The sequence below is a fragment of the Melanotaenia boesemani genome, chromosome 21 (assembly GCF_017639745.1).
Source record: "Melanotaenia boesemani isolate fMelBoe1 chromosome 21, fMelBoe1.pri, whole genome shotgun sequence".
Classification (NCBI taxonomy): domain Eukaryota; kingdom Metazoa; phylum Chordata; class Actinopteri; order Atheriniformes; family Melanotaeniidae; genus Melanotaenia; species Melanotaenia boesemani.
Genome location: NC_055702.1, coordinates 4,825,207 through 4,845,647, shown reverse-complemented (window position 1 = coordinate 4,845,647; position 20,441 = coordinate 4,825,207). Strand labels below are relative to the sequence as shown.

Here is a 20,441-nt window from a genome sequence, read left to right as displayed (position 1 = left end):
TCCAGAAATATGCCCAACATATCTATCTGCAGTATAGCTACAAAGATGAAATGTCATAAAACATTGCCTGTTTGCTTTAGTTTAAAATTCTGCTGGTTGTGGCACCTTATTAAGGCTGTACATGAAACTTGCCAGAGTTATACCTTCTTTGAGAATCAGATGGATTATTGCAAGACTTAGTTGCAATCATAAGAAGCCGTCTTGTCGTGCTTTGGGCTGTGTCTGGGGCTAAGTAACATCATTTTAGACCAATTAATGTCCTATAATGCCAGCTATAAATGAGGTTAGCATAGTTTGCTAATGTAAGCAGCAAACAAGAGCTTTAAATAAAATATCAGTGGGTTAAAGTGCTGTCATTGCAGCCATGTCAATCTTTAGCAGGAAGGTACAACCTGCACACAAGGAGATGTGGACCTTGTAGAGGACTAACAGTTAATGCAAAGTTCCTGGCAAATTTACACATTAACATGCCTCTTCTTGTGTCTGGTCTTCACTTTTGTTCAAAAAGGGGAAGACAAAAAGATTTGAGGGCAATTCTCTACAATTATGAAAATGACTACTTTTCTTTTTTTTTTTTTATTTGTTTGCACCAAACAGTAAAAATGTATTTTGCTGTAAATTAAAATTGAGGACTCTGGCGAAAATGTAAAATTTTAGGAATGCAACCATGCTTGTGCATCATATTGTAAGTTTCCAGCTAGCTAGCTAACCTTTATGAACATACTGTCCACTGCAATTTCATAAAAGTGGTTCTTTAACGTTCTGAGATGTGTGGTGGAGGGCTCACACTTGCAGCGTTACTGTGGAAGCTACATAGTAATGGAGAAGCAGGAACTGCAGCGGGTGATAAAGTCTGAGCAGAAGACAACTGGATGCAGCTTACCACCTCCTGCAGAGATCTACAGCAACAGATGCAGAAACATGGCTTCCTGCATCATGAAGGACTCCACCCATCCTGCACACAATCCCTTCGTCCCTCTTCCATCAGGCGAAAAGCTGCTCAGCATCCGGGCAAGAACCACCAGGCTGAGAAACAGTTTTTATCTGGATGCTGTCAGAATAAAGTGTAACCTAAGCTGACTATACTCTGCAGTATTTAAGGATTTAAAATGTATTTTGAATGGTAAATGGTCTGTATTTATATAGCACTTTTACCCAAAGCACTTTACAATATACATCACATTCACACACCAACGCCAGAAGCTGCTATGGAAGGCGGTAACAACGGACCCATCAGGAGCAATTTGGGGTTCGGTGTCTTGCTCAGGGACACCCCGACATGAGCTCGAGAGGCCTAGGATCAAACCGGCATCCGTCAGGCTACAAGACAACCACTCTACCCACTGAGCCCCTGTAAAAGTATTTTCAAGTGTTGTATCTTTCTATTTATTATTTATCTTTTTATCTTAATGATTTTAGTACGCACCATGACCCGAAGTCAATATTTTGTTCCTCATGTTTAATGACAGAATGACAATAAACTATCACTGAATCAAATTTTTCATAAATAATTTATTAACCAATTATACACAGGAACAATTACACCAAAAAAAACATACAGTTTAATATATTTTAAGTGCTATGATTGGTTTATTTTATTAAATGGGCTAAAAAAAGGCATCGAATTTGGCAGATAATTAAATAATTTGTGTGGAAAGTGTGAGCTTCACTTGATTTGCAACTTTTAAACTGCAAATTGCATCTACACAGAAACATAGATTGTAATATGCAGCAACCTGAGTGAAGGTAGAGCATCAGGGGTCACGTGGACCCATGTTGTAAGGATTGAGATAATCCTTACAGTTAGAGTGCCTTAGAATACATTTTTTTCCCATCTCTGTCCCTTTCTCACAGAATCTGACCATTGTGACCAAAGTTTTAGCCAGATGAAACCAAAGCTAACCAAGAAACAACAGTTGCAAGCACAGATAACAGAGCATTCCCAAACAGATCCTTTTCCATTACAGCATGATGTAGCTTTATGAACTCACTTTTCAAGCCTCAAGTGGCCAAATGAAGAACTGCAGTTGTTGACATCTTCTCATTGGCTTCATTTCTCCGACTTGAGCAGTAGTAAGTATTTGTAGAACAAAGACTGAATGCTTTCTTTCTTTTTGCCAACAAGCTCTGCTCTGTTTTTCTGAGTGTTTGAGAAGTTGATAAAATGCAGTTAAAGGTTACAACACATTACACAAAATAGATAAATAGTTTTCTGGACGCAGCAGGAAGCACAATTGTTAAAGAAAATGCTATAGAAGAGAATTATTTGCTGCAGCTGGATAAAAATAGACCTTTTATACCTTGAGAAATGGGAAGGAAAATGGACAGTGAGGATATAGAAATGAGGGAAGCTGGGGAAAGAGGAGGGAAGGGGCACTGAGTGTGAAACATTATGTGAGACAGAGTGAGGGATTTCTCTGACTCTCTCCTAATGTACTTACAGCACAAACACCAGTACCAGATGTGGAGAGGGGAAATGGGAAAACTAGAAAATGAGAGGAGGAAATGAGGGAGGTATGGATGCTGGTGATGGTGGGGGTGGAAGTAATCTTGTATCAGGAAATTATGCAACGATAACAGAGAAAAAACAAGGACAGGAACAAACAAGAGGCTGTTTATAAGTTAAATTTGCCAAGTTTAAAAAAGAGAGAAAAAGAACATATTTAAAAAAAATGTATTATGATGAGTTGATTCTTTAAAACAGTGGAACAAGTCTATTAAATCATTTAAGTAATTTTAAGTAGCTACTGGGATGATTCTGATCGTGAGGGATGGGTATTGGAACCCAGTGCTAAACCTGACTAGTCAGTGCCATAAGCTCCAGGAATAACAGGGATTTGTTTGGTTATTTTTGTTATATAAATTCATTCTAACAGTCTAACTAATACTGGTGACACTATGGTATTATGCAACATTACCTGTGTCACATAATACCGTTTGACTTATGTGTGTGTTTTCAACCACAATATTAAAACCTCTGACAGGAAGAGGAACCGCAAACCGGCATCCTGATACTTAACAATGCTTAAACACTTTTTAGACCAGTCACACACTGCACATGCCTCCAAACTCTCAGACTCTGGGAAATTATTCTGATGGCATCAGTATGAAGCAAGGTCCATTTAGGCTCCTCCAAATGATCTGCTTCTGACTTCCTGGTACCAGAACCAGAAGATGTTTTTTAATCCACGTTCTGACTGGGTAAATGAGTTGGAGGGTGGTTCAGATGTTACAGCTAATCATGCTCTCCAGCCACTCCAAAACTTTCTGCAGTGTTATGCCACCAAATGCCATCTATATGGCTGCAAAATTCATAAAAAATTAAACAAATGAAGCTAAAACAGCATCTGCACCTTTTAAAACCAGAGTATCTCCAGACAACAGATACGGCTCCTCTTTTTTATCATGTTCAACTTCAACTTCCTCCATTTTCACTGCTCAACAGTGGCACAGCGGTGAAAAAGATCCCCCTCAGTTCCCTGTTATCATAACAAATCTTTTTTTTCTTTTTTGTATAAACTGGTAAATCACCCACTGCAAATAAAACATCTTAACACCTTTTAAGGTTTTGCTTTGCAAATGAATTTTATGTGATTCACTCACATTTCTTGTACATTGTTTGTTTGCACATGCAGCAGGCAGACATTTGCAGGAAAAAAACCAACTAACTCTTCAGCAAGAAATAGACAGCTGGTGCAATCCAGCAGAAGACGGGATAAGACTGGAAAAGAGAGGACAAAAGCAGCAATGATAGAAGGCAAGAAGAAAAGAGAGCAGAGCAGGGAGGAGGTGAAAGACGGCAGCTAAAGGTGGCAAAGACTCGGTCTACAGACAGAGATTATACTCCACTGCAGCTAAACAGCCAAGATAAGGAGTGGAGAAGGAGAACGTTTTACTGAGTCCGAGGACGGAAGAAAAGAGTGTTTGGCTTGAGGGGAAGAAAGAAGAGTCTCGTTTAGAGAGAAAGAGAATAAAAGAGCTTGTGGAGAGTGGAAGGCATAATTAAAAAAACTGTTCTTGGATTTATACAAGTACAAATGAAACATGTAATGCACCACTTGGTTTGTCTTCGCTTCTATCTGCTCGCGGCCACAAGGCGGCCACTATCTGCCCTTAATAACCAGCACAGCTTTTCATTTCAGTCCGTCACAGCAGCAGAAGGACGCAGCCTCTCTCTCTCTCCCTCATGCATCATAAATACACCATTACTACTTGTTGACTGGCACTCTGGGGGCCTGTGGCATGATGATGGACCACTCTGCATCATCATCAGGAGCGCAGATAGGCTGGAAACACACACTGATTGGGTCATTTCACCACATCACGCCCGAGGCCTCTGAATGAACCTTGTCTGCTGGTTCATGATCTAATGCGGCAACAGGATTCGGCTAATAGGTTAATGTAATGCTGCAGAAGTGATGCACAGATACCCCAAGGCTGGTTGTGTACAACTCCCCACGTCTCCAGATCAAACAACAATTAGTCTTCTGTAGCCTGAGTGTACCAGGAAGTGGTGAGCTCAGGCAGGCTTCTGATTGGAGGCCTCTGGGGATAAAGAGAATGCCAGCTGGCAGCTAACGCAGGCCAAACAGCCAGTCGCACAGATCTGAGGGACAATACAAAGCTGGCACGCTAAATCTGTTTGCTCCCATTTGTGCATGCCAGCCTATGGATGTGTGTGTTTGTGTGTGTTCTATTTTAGACTTGAAAATAGCTTACTTACTTTAAGCTGATCTTTGGGAAAATCTTGGCCATCGTTCAGTCCTTCCAGGTTGCCAATGAACTGTGTACATGACATCCTCTTGCCAATGTTCTGGAAAAAAATAAATATCCCATCATTTCATACAAGTAAACATTTTTCATCTCTCTTTAACACAAACTGTTCTCCTCACACAGACTTGTGTTACAGCCATGGTTTTCTCTGAAGGTTACATGTTCAGATTTTTCCTACTCCACACCAACACAATGCAAACTTTTCTGGGAACAAAAATCCATTAAAAAAAAACAAAAAACTTTCAGTTGTATGAAGCTAGGTTTATGAATACAGTATCTCTTTTTTGTGTTGAGGTATCTTTTTGTTATCTAAATAAATTATATCACGCCTGTGTTTCTTGAAGTTTAGAGGGATTTACAAAACCGGGGTAGTCTTAGTGGAGGGGTGTCTTGCTCCGGGATTGCCGCTGATCGTCCGGATGTCTGGTCTGCCTTCATCGTCTCTGATCGCTCCTCACTCCTTATACTCTGCATGCTGTCCACTGGGTTTATACACAAGCTATTTTTGTTTAGGGTTTTCTTTTTTCTTTTTTATGTGTGTGTCTTTGGTACTTTGGTTGTTGTTGTGATACATCTTGTTGTTGTCTTGGTTATTTGTTTTAGAAACTCCTAATGACTGTCAGCTTAGTTTACCTGTAAAAGCTGTAAGAAATTCTCAGGTGTAGCAGTTGGTTGTCTGGTGTCAGGTTGGACTGAAGGTCGTTGCTTCTGTCCACTGTATCTTTTTCTCCTCTTCCTTTTTACCACTTTCCTTTTTACTTTTCTCCATTACTCTTTTTTTTCTGGCCCCTCCGGTCAAGTCCAGCAAGATTAAATAAATACCATAATACCAAATAAATAAGATAAAACAATATATTTAAACAAATAAAGAAATAAAAAATGAGATTATCAAGAGAAGCCTTATACCCGTAAAGCTCCTCTTGGCGAAGCAAATTTGTTCTGCACAACACAGCAGCCAGACCTTCATTCTGTTTGCTACAATGCTGGATAGGACAATAAAAAAGAAATAAAAGAGAAGTCTCTGTAAAACAATCACCCTGCGATTCAGCAGCTTGTAGAACCACCTTTAGCAGCAATATAATTTATAATTTTCTGCACGACGTTATCAGTTTCTCACATCATTGTGGAGGAATTTAGCCCCTCCTCTTCTGTCCAACATTGCTTCAGTTTAATTAAGATTTGCAGCAACTGTTTCTGCACAGCTCTCTGAAGGTCCCACAAGGTTGAGGTCTGGACTTTAACTGGATCATGGTAACACCTCGACTTTTTTTTTTTTTCTGAGTCATTCTATTGTAAATTTCTGCTGTGTTTGGCATCACTGTCCTGTTACATGAATCCATTTTAGCCAAGCTTTAGCTGTAAGACAGATAGCCTCACATTTGGCAGAAGAATATTTTGGTGTACAGAAGAGTTTCTGGTCCAGGCAGTGACCACAAGCTGTCCAGGTCCTGTAGCTTGTTTCGTTTGTGCTGATAAGTTTTTCTGATGATTTTCTGTAAATGTGCTTTTGTGCATTATGACTTACCATCTCCACTCTGGTCTGATCTGTCAGACCAAAGCGTCCTTTACAGACATATAATGTCTGTAAGGGAAATTAACCACTTTTTAATTTAAATGCAGTTTAAGTTTTTAGTTTTAACGATTTAAACTTTTTTTTTAAAAAAAAAATTATCATTAAAAGACATGGATAAGCAAATAAATTTACAATTTAGTGTTTATTTTTTATTTATCTTATTTTTTGTTTCTATATTATGGCAGTTTGTTTTTTAATCATCAGCTTGGAAAGTCAGGAATAGAGCTATCATACTGCGTTAACGAATCTTATGTTTCCTCAAAAACAATTAATGGATTAATCACAAATAATCTGAATAAATCTTGTTTGAAAAGTTGTGGCCTGTCTCTCATCATGAAGATGAGGAGGGCACTGACGAGAACAATCACAGCAAAAAGTCAAATTTAAATCTGTTAAAATGTGTTGAAACTTTCCTGAAATGCTCTTCTATGTAAGAGCTGATCCCCAATCCCATCACTTTAATTAATCATTCATCCACTGAGCTGCACTATCACAGAGCAGAGCTGCCAATGGCCCAGATTTGCAAAGGAAGGCTGTGACTTTAAAAGGAGCAGATTAATGATGGTGAAAAGAAGCTCAGCAGGAGGACCCGGATCAGATGGTGATCAGAGTGAGTCTTATATTTGCAAAACTTCACAGTTCATGAAAGGGAGCTTTTAAAAGAGTACAGCTATTAAAACGTCCCCCTTCTGTGTGCAGCAGCTTCTCTTTCACACAAAATTTGCTCACCCAGACAATCTGAACTGTCACTCACCTGACCATGCAGATCAGTGTTCAGCAGCATTAGGGCACAGGTAAGTGTGTGGACTGCATCTGTGGGATGAAAACATTGTTAGGCCCATCAGCTAAATGACTAACCAAGGTAGGTGGGAAAAAATCAGATTTACTCTCCACTTTCATTGATAAATGGAAAAAAACAGATAAAACAGTGACAATTAATAAAACAATAATAATAATATTAATAATACACAAATTTAATTTCCCTTACTTTCTATCTATAACTAATTCAAATTTTCCCTAGTAATTCCTAGGGAATCCCTCCCGCCTTTAGGCTTTTTTTAAACGTGTGCACCAGCTAAAACAAGCTGATCAAATCCTTTACCACAGCCAGCAGTGACACATTTACCCTCAGGGATTTGGGTGCCGTAGTGTAATCCAAACCAGTCCAGTATAACATCCAGGGGAACAATGCATACATGTTTTCTACATTTACATTTTCTTATAAGAACTTTCTGAGACGATAAAGTTAGCATAACTTTAACTGGACTGAAGATTTGAGCCCCTCGCAGTGAGAATGATTGGGCTGCCAGCAGTCATGCAGACAAGTTAAATTAATTCATCTTGTGTATATTTTTACACATGAGATGTTGCTGCCAGTGTGAGAGCCATTTTGAAAGATATATCAGGCAACAAGTGTTTCAGGAAAGAAAAAATTTGCTAAAGACACCCTCAGTATGTGAACCCAAGTGTTATGTTCCCATCAATGCCCAACTAACAGCTCTCTGGGAACCACCTTGCTGGTGGATAAAATACTATTTTATGTATGTTAAACTGTTATCTTTTGGCATGTTTTGAAGAAAACATGCTTCTTTGCAACAGGTTACAAATAGCAAAGGGCTTTAAAATGATTAAATCCTAAGTTTACTGTCATGTGTCGACACAACACCGGTTCATGTAGTCTAGCCAGTCTAGTGGCTAAACAAATGAACAACCCATTCCTCTGAAAACAATCTGGTACAGGGCCAGGACTGAACGTAAGTGAAAAAGTAGCTGAAAGACCCTCAGAAGGTCTGCAGAACTGTTTCTCAAGACCACTTTAAAATAACACAAGAAAGTCTGAAGAGAAACTATAAAGAAAAAACTGGGCTGGATGGAGATTTCTGCACATTAATGTTTGTTTTTGTCCATTTTCCACTGAGCTTGTGAGACAACTCAGGGCTTACCCTCTGATGGTATGACTTTTGGGTTGCAGTCCAAGTAACGCCTTGAAAAGTGTGACAGCACCCTCTCCCTCTCCTGAGTCTCCCCCATCAGGGCAAACTGCCGAAGGAAAGTCCTGCAGCACAAACACAGTCAAGATGGTTAACAAACAGATGACCTAATTTTAATCCTAAAAAAAAAAAATAAATAAATAAAACTCATACATGTAATTTATTTATTTATTTGTTTTTTACAGCCATGTTGCTGCTTTAATTTTACTTTTACTCGTTTTTTGTTTCTTATTAATTAGTTTAATAACAGCATGTAAAGGTGGAGGATGGCCAGCCAAAGTACAATTAATTTAAATGTTAAAAACAAAATACGCATGACTACAAAGCAGATAATGTTCAAACTGTCATTTGTGTGCAGTGCCAGAGCTGCCCTCTAGGTAGCAGTGTTTACCAGGGGAGACAATCCTCTACAGACTAAAACAGCATTAATACATCAGAAAGTGCAGGTTTCAATCTAATTAAAACCAAATCAAAGCCACCGTAACACCCAGGAAAGGACTCTGTGAGGTGGAGATGAACACTGATGCTTTAGACACAGTCAACCTTTAAAAATTCATAGTGTGCATTCATATTTAATCAAAAGAATTTATGGTTTGTGCTAAAGAGCTGGCAGGGAACTTTACTGTCTGTCGACTGTGCGTTCTTACCGCAGTGCCTGGTCAAGAGCGAGGCCGGTGAAGTTGAAGAAACTAAGATATTCCTCTGCAACCATGCGACTGAAGTCATTACTGAAGAAAGACAAGACGTAAAACAACATTTAAGTCGGGGGTATGACAGCAGAAAATCAATAGAGGAAGAAACAAAGAAGCTACAGTGGCCATACAAGAACAAGATTTGTTCAAACAGCAGCTTTTTCAGCTCAGCGTGCACTGGCGCCGTCAGCTCAAGATGCAGACCGGAGGCCAAAATAAAAGAGAAGGAAAAAAAGAGAAAATTCCCCGGGTGCAACTGTCAGAATGTACGAAAAATCCTTTAATCCAAAATTCTTTCTCATCAGCACGAGCAAGCAGCTGACAGAGTGACGGACAGCTATTAAGATCTATAAGATCTATTAAAACACTGCACCTCATTGGCAGAGTTCATTAGTAAATGAACAGACAACAGTGCACTGGTCCTGTTTGATTGGCATCTGTTAAATAAAGATAAGATACAGCAAAGGGGGTCGTTTTTTCCAAAACATGCAAATTTAACTTTTATTTTGGAATTATTGGGTAGCTTCTGATATTTTATCATTCAATCCTCAGACATTGCTATGGGAGTAGTTAAGGTGTGATAAATCACATTTTACGGCCATATATATTAGATATTTTAATAACTGCTTAGTGCATTGCAAAACAATCCATTATTGCGAACACAGTAACATAGTTAGCAACAATGGTTTTCATCCAATGTCAGAAATGTTCCTGAAACAATTGTGATATTTTAAAATGTGAATAAAGAATAGTATAGTTTACATAGAATATAAATCCTATTTTGAATCAGAAATATGCCAAATTCAATACAAATGTTAAAATTTGAATTTAAAAAATTGCCAAAAACAGAAAAACAAAGTTGGAACAAAAATAATACTGATTGAAAAAGGTTGTACAAGGGTTAAAAACACACCCGGTGAAGTTTATCTAAACTACTTTGCAACAGATCAGTAAAATGATTGGATATAATATCCAAGAGTAAAATCAGTAAAAGACTGAAGACATTCTCATCTAAGACATGGAACCTCAATCATTGGGGAAGGTTGAAGCATGGTGGAAAACTTAAAGCCTTTACACATGGAAAAAATCCAGCTGATTGTTCCATAAGGACGTTTAATGCGGTATAGTCTACCTGATTGTGGGGTGAAAGAAACTTGTTTACATCGTACCTGCTAACTCAGTGGTTGTGAAAAAGGTCACTTTGTACTGATGTTAGCTGACGTGCTAACAAGCAGACGGAACTTTTCATTATAAAGATTAACATGTTGGAAAAGGTGACGTTAGACCAGTGGTTCTCAAACATTTTGAGCCACAACCACAAAGATAATATACGCTGATGTTCGCGGCCCCACCCACGTGACTACTTAGTAATCACAATCTTCATCCGCTGTGACAAGGCACCTACATGCCCAAAATCAGCTTCTCTCACGGAGATAATGTCAAATTCACATTTTAATATGACGTGTGTATTAACTTTGATGTTTATGCATTAGTGTGTTAAAAGATTAAGGTGCTAATTTCTAAGATTTATCTCTTTAGTAAAAGTTTAATTTAAAATAAAAATTCCATGTTTATTTGATAGGCTATATATGTCTTACAATGATCTGGAAACCCCTGAAATGATCTCATGACCCCCATGAGGGTCCCGACCCCCAGTTTGAGAACCACGGCTTCAGAGAAATGGATCACAACGCTCTACACAACGTTAAGTTACACAGCAGATTATACTGCTGACAGATAACGAGAATTACTTCTGAACAACCGTTAATGTCCACGAATGAAAAGTTGGAGGGAAAAGTTGGCTTTATCCACTGGGAAATAAATGCCACTATCGTGGTTGTGTTTGGCCAAATGAGACACTGACGTATTCCATAAAAAATATTTTACTTTAAAGATGAAAGTGTTCCCAGTTTTTGCTGAAAGTCTGGTCCCTGAAGGAAAGCTCTCTCGACACCTTTTTCATCAGTTAAAGTTGTGTCATTGCAAAGACTCCTCCACCCAATCAAAAACTCTCTAAATCTATAAAATATACATGGTACCATATTTCCATTCAGAAACAGAAATTTTTGCAGAATAGCGACAAGTTTGCAGGTTTGTTGACATCATTTAAGAGCTTGCTGAGAGTTTGGACGATCATGTTGGACCATTCTTATAAAGGCAAGTGCCCCCTGCTTCACTCGCCTCCCATTATCTATATTGATGTATCAGTCTCACGCTGATTTACTGATGTCGGTAAGTTGCAATGTTTTTATACAAAGCAATAACCCCCAGGCAGCTCACTTCTTGCTGAGGTGACGCGACACATCAGACTTCCTGAAGCCTTCCAAGTTGAAGAGACGTTTGGCCAAGCGTTTGGCGGCCGCCACATCAGCGCGATGGCTGCCGTTGGTGAGGGTGTCGCTGCTGCCCAGACAGAGCCGCTCGCTGAGGTCTTGGTCCAGTTCTGAGTCCGTCGCCAGACGTGCTTTTTCTCTGCTAAAAGGGTTGATGATAAGGGTGTGGGAAAGGGAAAAGACGAGAGTAAAAAAGTGTGATTAAAATCAGGCGCTGAGATGCAGTTCGACAGAAAGATGAAGCACATTATGGCTCAGGATGGAAAAGAAACTGGTTAATAATTGATAAGAACAGTGAAAAAGAGAATGTAAAAGAAAGAATACAGACTCAGATGATATATTAAAAACTATTAAGTCCAGTAAATCAGTAGTCACTAGGTTTCAGGTTTTATGTAAGAAAGTCAAGAATATTAAAAATACACAACGGAAAGACAAAAACAGTGACGCTGATCCAAAAGGTAGCCTAAAGGTGAACACTTGACTGAAGGATAATGTAAGTAAACTAAAAGACTTCTAGCTGGGCAGAACATCATAAGTGCACATTTTGATCTAATGTAATCTTTTTTTTAGTTTAGATTTAAGCATAATACATGTTGTGATTCTACAGTTTAAGCATGCATTCACCTTACATCTCCTCTCTGGCCAGCTTCCTTGCATTTTCACTGTTACTTACTAATTAAGCCCCTTCAAAGCATTAGCCAGTTCAGAAGTGAAAAACTCATTACATCTGAATTACTCTGATAATAATTTAAGCATGTTATGTCACACTGATCTAAAACTGAACTACTTCTACAGCCTCTGCTAAAATATGTAAGACAGAAATAAGGTCCCTGGGTTCATTTGCTGAACTGATGATGATGATGGGGGCTTTGTCTATCCAGAGCTGAGTGGCCAGTGTGGTTACACCAGTTGGCCAGAGAAAACAATGACTGTCTGGCAGCCCACGGCTTTAATTCAAAACACAAGAAACACTTCCTGAACAAAGCAAGCTTTCATTTGTATTTCTCAACATGAGCAGCATGCAGAGAAAATCCTCATTCCCAGAACCCCCCCCCCCCCCCCCCCCCCTCATTTGGACATCATTACACAGTACACAAGTGAGGAAAATCACACCACTGCAAACACTAATTAACAACACATACTCACTGGTAAAGAAAATGTGAGGGCGCAAAGGTCAGCTGTGTTTTGCAAAGTACACAGAGGCTCAAGCTAATGCGTCACCATGCTGATACTTGGCAGGTGTTGTGTTTAAAAAGGTTCTCCATCTCAGTGAAACACTGCACAGTTCTGGTTGATGTCATTATTACGCACATGACCATTCACAAGTTTCTAGACAAAACAAGACTTTGACCTGGACAGAACCCTGATTTATCATCTGAGAACCATATATAGAACCAATTAGAACACGATAGAAAATCAAAGGAAGAGTAACTGGGACTTCAACTTTAATTAAATTTAGTGTTACCACCCAAAGAAAGACATAATCAATGATATGTCATGGATGGATGGATGGATGGATGGATGGATGGATGGATGGATGAGCTATCGTGTCAATATCGACTAAATCTACATTAAGTCCCATTTCCACCAAGGAGTCGTAGGTGGATTTTTGTGTTTCCACAGGTAAAACCTTGGAAGGGTCACAGAATATTTAATTCAACCCATCCTACTCTTTTGGGACCCTTCTGTTGGGGTCCCAGTCTTACTGATCAGACCCTAAATGATGAAGCTTGGCACACTGCAATCCGTTGATTGGTTGAAAGAATCATCACTTCCCATGTGGCTCGGCAATAAGACGAAAGCAGGAACACCGCCATGTTTAAAGTGGAATTTTTGTTGTTTAAAGCCACATGCCAAGAAGAAAGAACACAAACTCCTGGATGTCCACCATTCTCCTCCTTTGGTTCTCCGTCGCATTGATCTTTGTTATATTCCAAGGAAGGAGTTGCTCTTATCTGACATCACGCTATTACAAAGCTGAGGCAGCTACTGCTATCCAGCTAATACCCCTACTAGCTGGTAAGGATACTGCTGGCTGTGGAAACACAGCAGAGATCAGAGTTCACGTAACCAAACCGTGATTGAGACATTGCTGACCACAGGCTGTGTAAGAGGAGGAATAAATATGAAATCCTTAAGAATAATCATCTGGGGACCATGGATATCTTTACAGTTATGTTAAGACCATCTATCCAGTTCTTTATGTAAGCTAGAAGTAAAGTTGGAATGTCAACAAAGGATCAGACCTCTTTTCTTCTCTTCACTCTTTTCTTAAGAGGATCAAGGAGGGTCATGTAACAATCCTGATGACTGCTAATTCTTTATCCCCAAAAGGAAAGGGGAACTTTACCTCGAAACTTTGTGTTTGAAAAGTGGATGTTAATTAAAAGTAAACACTGCATCTCAGTATCGCTGCTTCAAAGGCTTTTATGAGCGACACACTCACTCGGTTTCCTCAGAATCTGCCAATAATGACGCAGATTAGAGAATAGATCTGCCTAGTATCTGACACCAAAAACAATATTTGAATTTTCAGACATGATATTCAAATTGTCATTTGTACACGACGGACAGGTGAGACAGGTTCCTGGGCAGGTACCTACCTGTAAGACCTCCTGTTTGTAAAATGCCTATGCTCCACGGCTGCAGACGAGCTATGACAGCAGAAAATAGATGCCGTCCTCTTTGTGGTCACCTGACCAGCATGTTGCCCTCGACCGCTTGTCCCGCTTACCCCTTTTCTCCCTCTTTTCCCTCTTCTTCCCCTTGCCTTGTACCCTGAACGCATCACTGTCCACTTCACAGACCTAAGTCAGGGGAACACCTGCTCCAGAGAGGCAGACAGACATTGACATTCCTCTGCTCAGTCTTGACTAAAATAACTCCCTGGATTTGGGTTTTCCTTCACTTTCTCACTCTCCCTCTGTTTGTTGTCATCTGATCTTCACAGCGAGGCCCCCCTCCCCCCTCCTTAAGATTAAAACAAGCAGTTTGTCCTGCAATGCTTCTCCGTCTCTGTCTTTTTCCCCCTCTGAGTCTGTTTGCTGTTATTTCTCTTCCCTTTTCACTCCTCCCTCCCTCTCTGTTTCACTATGTACACACTCTCCGTCTCCTGCTGACCTTGCATTCAAAGCATGGCATGAGATTTGGCTTGTATTCCCTCAAAATCACCCTACCCTCTCATTTATTCCTCTCACTCATGCATCTCAAATTTCACACAATCTTTATGCACATCCTTTTAGCATCCTACAAATTGGCTTGAGTGTTTCACACACCCAAACAGACAACAAAAGATGCGAGGTGTCAGGTTTAAACCTGATATGCACTGGGTGCGTGCCAATAAACTGTTTCCTCTACAGCCTTAGCCGCATGGAGGCCTTTTGTCAACAAATGAATCCACTGTGGAGTTTGTTTACATCATACACATCAACGAGGCCTGCAGGAGTGTTCGTAACTATGAGATTAAGCTAGCATTGTAGTTTAGGCTTCACCACCTTTTAGCATTGTCTCATCAGGAGGCAGCACAATGCAGAAATATCCTGAGAGAATTCCCAGTGTTAGCCTCTGCTTTACTGGTATCCATGCATAACTGATCCCTCTCTTAGTCCACTGTGCTCCTCCACACAATGAGCCACTGTCTAACAGCACAGACCATCTGACAAGGGTGATGTGAAGGAAGGAAGAAAAGGAGGGGGATAAATTCCAACTTTTATCAAAGTACAGCCCAAACCCTCACAGATATTTGCTTCATCGTCTGCCTCCTGGATTCCAAAGCCTGGGGCCAGCTCATAAATGTGTGATTAGATCAGCACTGAGAAAACATTTACCTTCATGGTTTGGTTCTTGTGTGAAGAGTTGTAATGGGAAGGTGGGAAAATCTGATGCAAAATTGGTCATAGTTATCCAATAAATTTTAAGAAAAGGAGGAAAGATTGATCTGCCTTTCCTTTAAAACACTTCTACATGATTCAGCTGAAACTTGAGACTGGATTTCTTTCTGGGACACACACTAAGAGCACACACTGCTGCTTAAAGTCATCCACCTACAGTACATCACATTCATCACAGGACATGATAATTCTTGTCTTTTTCCGCCATCTAGTGGTCAAAGCAACAAACAGTTCCACTACTCTGCCTCTGCAGTGCTGTCACACTGCGTTAGGGTGACATTCAAAAGGCCGTAGTACATCAGTCACAAACAAGGGTGAAAGCACCATAACAGATGCAGATTCTTACATAGTCTGAGTCAGACGTATTTTGTAAGCATATTTAAAGACGTTTCAATGTGGCATAAAGACAAAGATTTCATGTATGTAGTTTTCATCTTGATGGAGTCTTTGGGACTCCAACAGTCAAGGTGAGTCTCTCAGCCACCACAGCAGCCATCTGCTTCTATCCTTACATGCCTACACACACATAGATATGCACAGATGGATGCACATGCACACACACTGTCTGGCAGACAGCACAGGGACCTCACACATCTTTGTATCGACCTTCACTTTAACCCACAAGACTCGAGAAATGCACTGCAGCACTGCTCTGAACAAGCAGAAGTCTATAAATAGATTTTCATTCATCTGGAATCTGACAGCAGTCCATTAGCAGGATTCTGACCTCAGAAAGATGCAATCAAAACTGCTTTTTCACAATAGTATCATCAGAAAATCTTACTTTATTCTGTTAAAGAACAGTTTACTAAAAGAGAACAGGCTGAGACGAGGACAGTTTTGTTTTCATTCCTCTGCAAATACAGTTACACTGATGCTTGACTTTCTGGTAACAAATGTGTGTGTCCAGTCTATATTTATGTGTGCTATATGAATTCTGCCCTATAGTGTTCAGTATTAATAAATGCATTTGTTGCTATTTGTTGCCTCGTCCAGTTTCAAGGAAAAAGTACATTAAAGTAACACTACATATGTTTCCAAGCTTAAAACTTATTTTCCATCCTGGAGCATCACTTTACAACTGCCTATTGTATTATGGCACCTTGTTAGCAACTAGAAAACAACCCACGGGTCATTTTGGACATGCACCATGGCTAAAGAAGCAAAGAAATCCAAGAGGACATAATCAGAGGACGTGAGGGAAAGAAAGAGAGAATGTGATAGCAAGAAATAAGACAAAAGTCAACATCAGATTGACTTTTATTATTTGGAGAGAGCTCAGAGAAGAGACGGGAAGCAAGACAGACGCCAAATTAGCTTTTTTTAGAAGGCACCACGGTGTAAAACTCTGTTAAAGTTTTAGTGATGAGGTTTTATATTTCCACAACAGGAAAACATTACCAGTAAAAGGGAAGAAGTAAATAACAGGAAGTTTGTCTGTCTAGTAGTTATTACTGTGAAAGCTATTAAGTGGTAATAAACAACTATTCATGCATTTCGTATATTACACAGTCTCTTATCATTTCAGTGCCAACGGTGGTTAGATACAGCCATGAAGTTTTTACTTGTGTGTTAAAAGCTAAGTGACCCGGTTGGCTGTTATGCTAGTACTGTATTTTGTCAGCCTGTGCAAACTTCCTGGGGCATATTGAATTTTCTCTTAAATTCACTGTAAAATGAAACATTTTCAGTATAGTTCAAGTGAAAAAATAAAATGCTTTTCTCTTTTCTAGAGCTATTTAACTCAGTCCCACAAGGGCTGAAATCCTGCAGGTCTTTGACGTTTCTCTGCTCCAACAACACCTGACTCAGCTTATTGAGTCATTGTGCAGAACATCATAGACTCATTTAATTTGAGTCAGGTTTGTTGGAGTATTGAAAGATGGAAAACCTGTAGCATGGGACCGAGTTGAATAGACATCCTCTGCACTAACATGTCATGAGGGCCTAAGAAAACAGTAATGTGTCACATTGTTGGAATGAGAACAGATTGATCTGTTGTGGCTTTAGTTCCTGATACAGTTTCTCCAACAAGCTTGAAAGCAGAGGGTCAAAAAAAGGTCATCAGTTGGTTGCAGTCTACAACATCACCACTAGATGTCATCAAATTATCAAGTGCTTCTTACACTGATACCTGATTTAGCTGCACCGGTTCAGTTAATAAAGGCCACAAAATGTACTGTTTTGTTTAAAAAACAAAGTCAAGTCAAGCTAACACATGAAAGCTGACAAATCAAAAAAACAGAAATGTTCATACATTAAATAAATCAACATTGTGCATACTGTAAATAAGTAAGCAAAAATATAAAGCAAATGATAAATTATTGAGTGCATCTCAATGAACTTGGAGTAGAATGCTGCATCTCTAAGCTCAGCATCTCTAAAACGCAGCGGCTACACCAATTCTCTTACCCATAAGGCAGCGGCTAAGACCCTTAACCTTATCATGACTTTTCTCACATCAGACACAAGACAACCCCATGTCATTTTACATACTTTAAACATTTATATTTTAACAGTCTATAAACATAACCAACTATGAACGCTCTATAGCTCTGTAGATAACAATTCTTTTTAAACATGTCTTGAAGGCTGTTACACCTGACCCAGTGATTTAAAAGGTTTAAATCGAGTCGCCCATTGCATGATGCGGACAGGACACCAGTCAGGCAGTAAGACCCAATTAAATTATCATTTATATCAATAAATAAAAAGTAATAGTAAATAAAAGCCTTAAAACTATTCTGAAAATTGTTACTGTACTGAATTCATTCATTTGGTGTACAGGTACTATTATTTTTCTATCCTGAGACATAATATAAGATGATGAAATTACTCAATATTTGGCTGCTAGAATTTAACTACATGTAGAAAAACAGGTACTAAAAATAAGAAGGTATTAGGTTATGGACAAAAATAACTTTATCACCCAGAAAGGGTCAACGATCATTTAGCAAGGCAGCCAAAGCAGATGAGTGGCAAATTAAAAAGTATATGGAAACAGACACACACACACACACACACACACACACACACAAAAAAAAAATAAATTATAAAACTTGGGAGTATATAGACTGAACTACTTCGAACTTATTACAGGTGTGAGTAAAACTGACACCAAGTGTAAAATGACAGCACATTTAAAATAAAACTGTTAATATATGAAGCTAAATGGGTTAATTAAATGGCTAAAAATCAGGAAGAGTCCAGATGGACCATGGTTAGTGCTGACTGAGATGACCCAAATTCTTAGTAAATCACCAACTCAGAAGTAGCTGCATTTCATCTGTCAGCAGCACTTTACTTCATTATAAACTGAAAAAATTCAAGTCATATCTGAAAAGATAAACTACACCTAATGACAAAACAACCAAAGATCTAAGCTTAATAGCTTAGACTAAATGCTTCATCTTCAAAATTGAACTAAATCTAATGTAATTTAATCTTATTCAGTTAAATTAATTATTTTTAAATTTTATTTATCTTATTCTTTTAAATTTCCTCAAACAGAACTATGCATAATTACAGCCCTTCACCTCATATAACTGTTGGACATCTCCAACACCATGAACACTAATCTGCTGCTTTAGCATCCTTTACTCTTCTCATTTCAGGCTTTTTGCCAGATTTTGAATCCAGGATTTTCTTCCACTGAGCCGCAAGAGCATTAGTGAGTTCCCTGCCCTGATGCTGGGTGACAAGCTTAGAATCTGTCGAATGGGGCTGAGGTCAGGACTGTGGAGCCCAGGTAAAATTCTCTATGTGAAGGCACTCTGTAAAAGCAAATCTAGTGCTGACTTTTAGAAGTTGCAAATGAGAAAAACTGAGAATCAGACACGTTTTTATTAAACAGAGCTTCTTAGTCTTTAGAAGAAGGTTGACAGAGGCTTTAAATTGTGACTGAATACAACATGGAGGCTCCTCCCCCTCCCTCTCTGCTGTGCTTCAGCAGCACCTCAGAGCTACTCACAGTAAGTTAATGCACATTGCATCAAGGGCACCAGGGGGAGCTCAAGCAATCTGACTTTTTTCACAAACTGTCTCATGTATTACCATCAGAGCAGAAATACACTTTAAACTAATATAGAAAAATAATATTTCCATTTGAGAAACTATGTTATCAACAGATTTAGAGCAAATAAACCAGGCTATGCTGTGGCACCATAGATGAAAATAAAAACACCGGCTTAAAGCAGCCACTGGTTTAAGGAAACTATTTCAGCAAAACCTGTTCAGATATGTGAAATGTGCAAAAGAGGATGACACTGATGGAAAAAAATGCCTTTTGTGTTAAGTGGTTTGATTTGCTCTGCAGTTCTCTCAGCTCTACTTTAACCACATTGATGGCATTATTTGTGAAAATGTATCAATCAATTATACATCATGTCTGGTTATAATTAGTGGCTAACAAATTTACAGCATCTTAAGCCTGGACTAGAGATAGTTCCTTCATAAACAAAAGATTCAGAATGATTACCCGATGAGCGAACTCACCTGGGTAAAGAGAAAGAGGGGTTGATGTACCAGCTGCTCCCCAGCTGTCCACACTCTTGTGCTTTGGGCAGAGCATCATCCGAGCCGCTGCTCAGCCTCTCGCTGGAGGGAGCTCTGGTGGCGTCTGAGTCCCCCGTCACTGTAAAGATAGAATCAGAGAGACTGGGCCTCTCGTCGTGTGCCAGCGGGGCAAAGCTGAGCTGGACGATCTGCCTGGCGCTCTGGCATACCGGTCCATGGATGGCAGGGGTTAGCGTGGGCAGGTCGAAGCTCAGCACAGTTTGGGTGCTGGAGGTCAGCAGCTCTTCACTGTCCAGACTGTTGTATGATGTGCCTTTGGCTCGGTGGGACTCCATGATGGTCTCAAAGTGTCGGCTGAAGGTGTCTTCAGCAGCCAAGCGGGGACCGGCGACTAAGATGGGGGATTTCAGGGCCGGGTTGTGGTTGTCAAAAAAGGTTTCCATTGATCTGGACAAAAAAAAGTAAAAGCTAAGAGTTTAAATGTGATTCAGGCAAGGGGCATCAAGAAGAATTACTCTAACTGTATTTTTGACACAATTCTGTAATTTATTCTACCTAACAATTGTTTTGAAGTCCTTCTGACAGGATTTGGACCACACCCCAGCACTGAAACCGCCCTAGTCAAAGTGCTGAATGACATCAACACTGCCTCAAATATCTGGAACAAATTACCA

The 20,441-nt window shown here is 39.6% G+C and overlaps 1 protein-coding gene across 2 annotated transcripts in view; it reads right to left on the bottom strand.

The window, feature by feature from the left end:
- The window catches only part of LOC121632868 (PH and SEC7 domain-containing protein 1-like), a 99,455-nt gene that overhangs the window by 41,395 nt on the left and 37,619 nt on the right, over positions 1-20,441 (bottom strand). For both annotated transcript variants that reach the window (XM_041974642.1, XM_041974643.1), the window contains exons 5-10: positions 19,747-20,214; positions 11,310-11,504; positions 8,985-9,065; positions 8,290-8,402; positions 7,101-7,159; positions 4,724-4,813 (exon numbers count right to left, since the gene is read on the bottom strand). In XM_041974642.1, the coding sequence (XP_041830576.1) occupies positions 4,724-4,813; positions 7,101-7,159; positions 8,290-8,402; positions 8,985-9,065; positions 11,310-11,504; positions 19,747-20,214 (1,006 nt within the window). The remainder of the gene's footprint in view (positions 1-4,723; positions 4,814-7,100; positions 7,160-8,289; positions 8,403-8,984; positions 9,066-11,309; positions 11,505-19,746; positions 20,215-20,441) is intronic.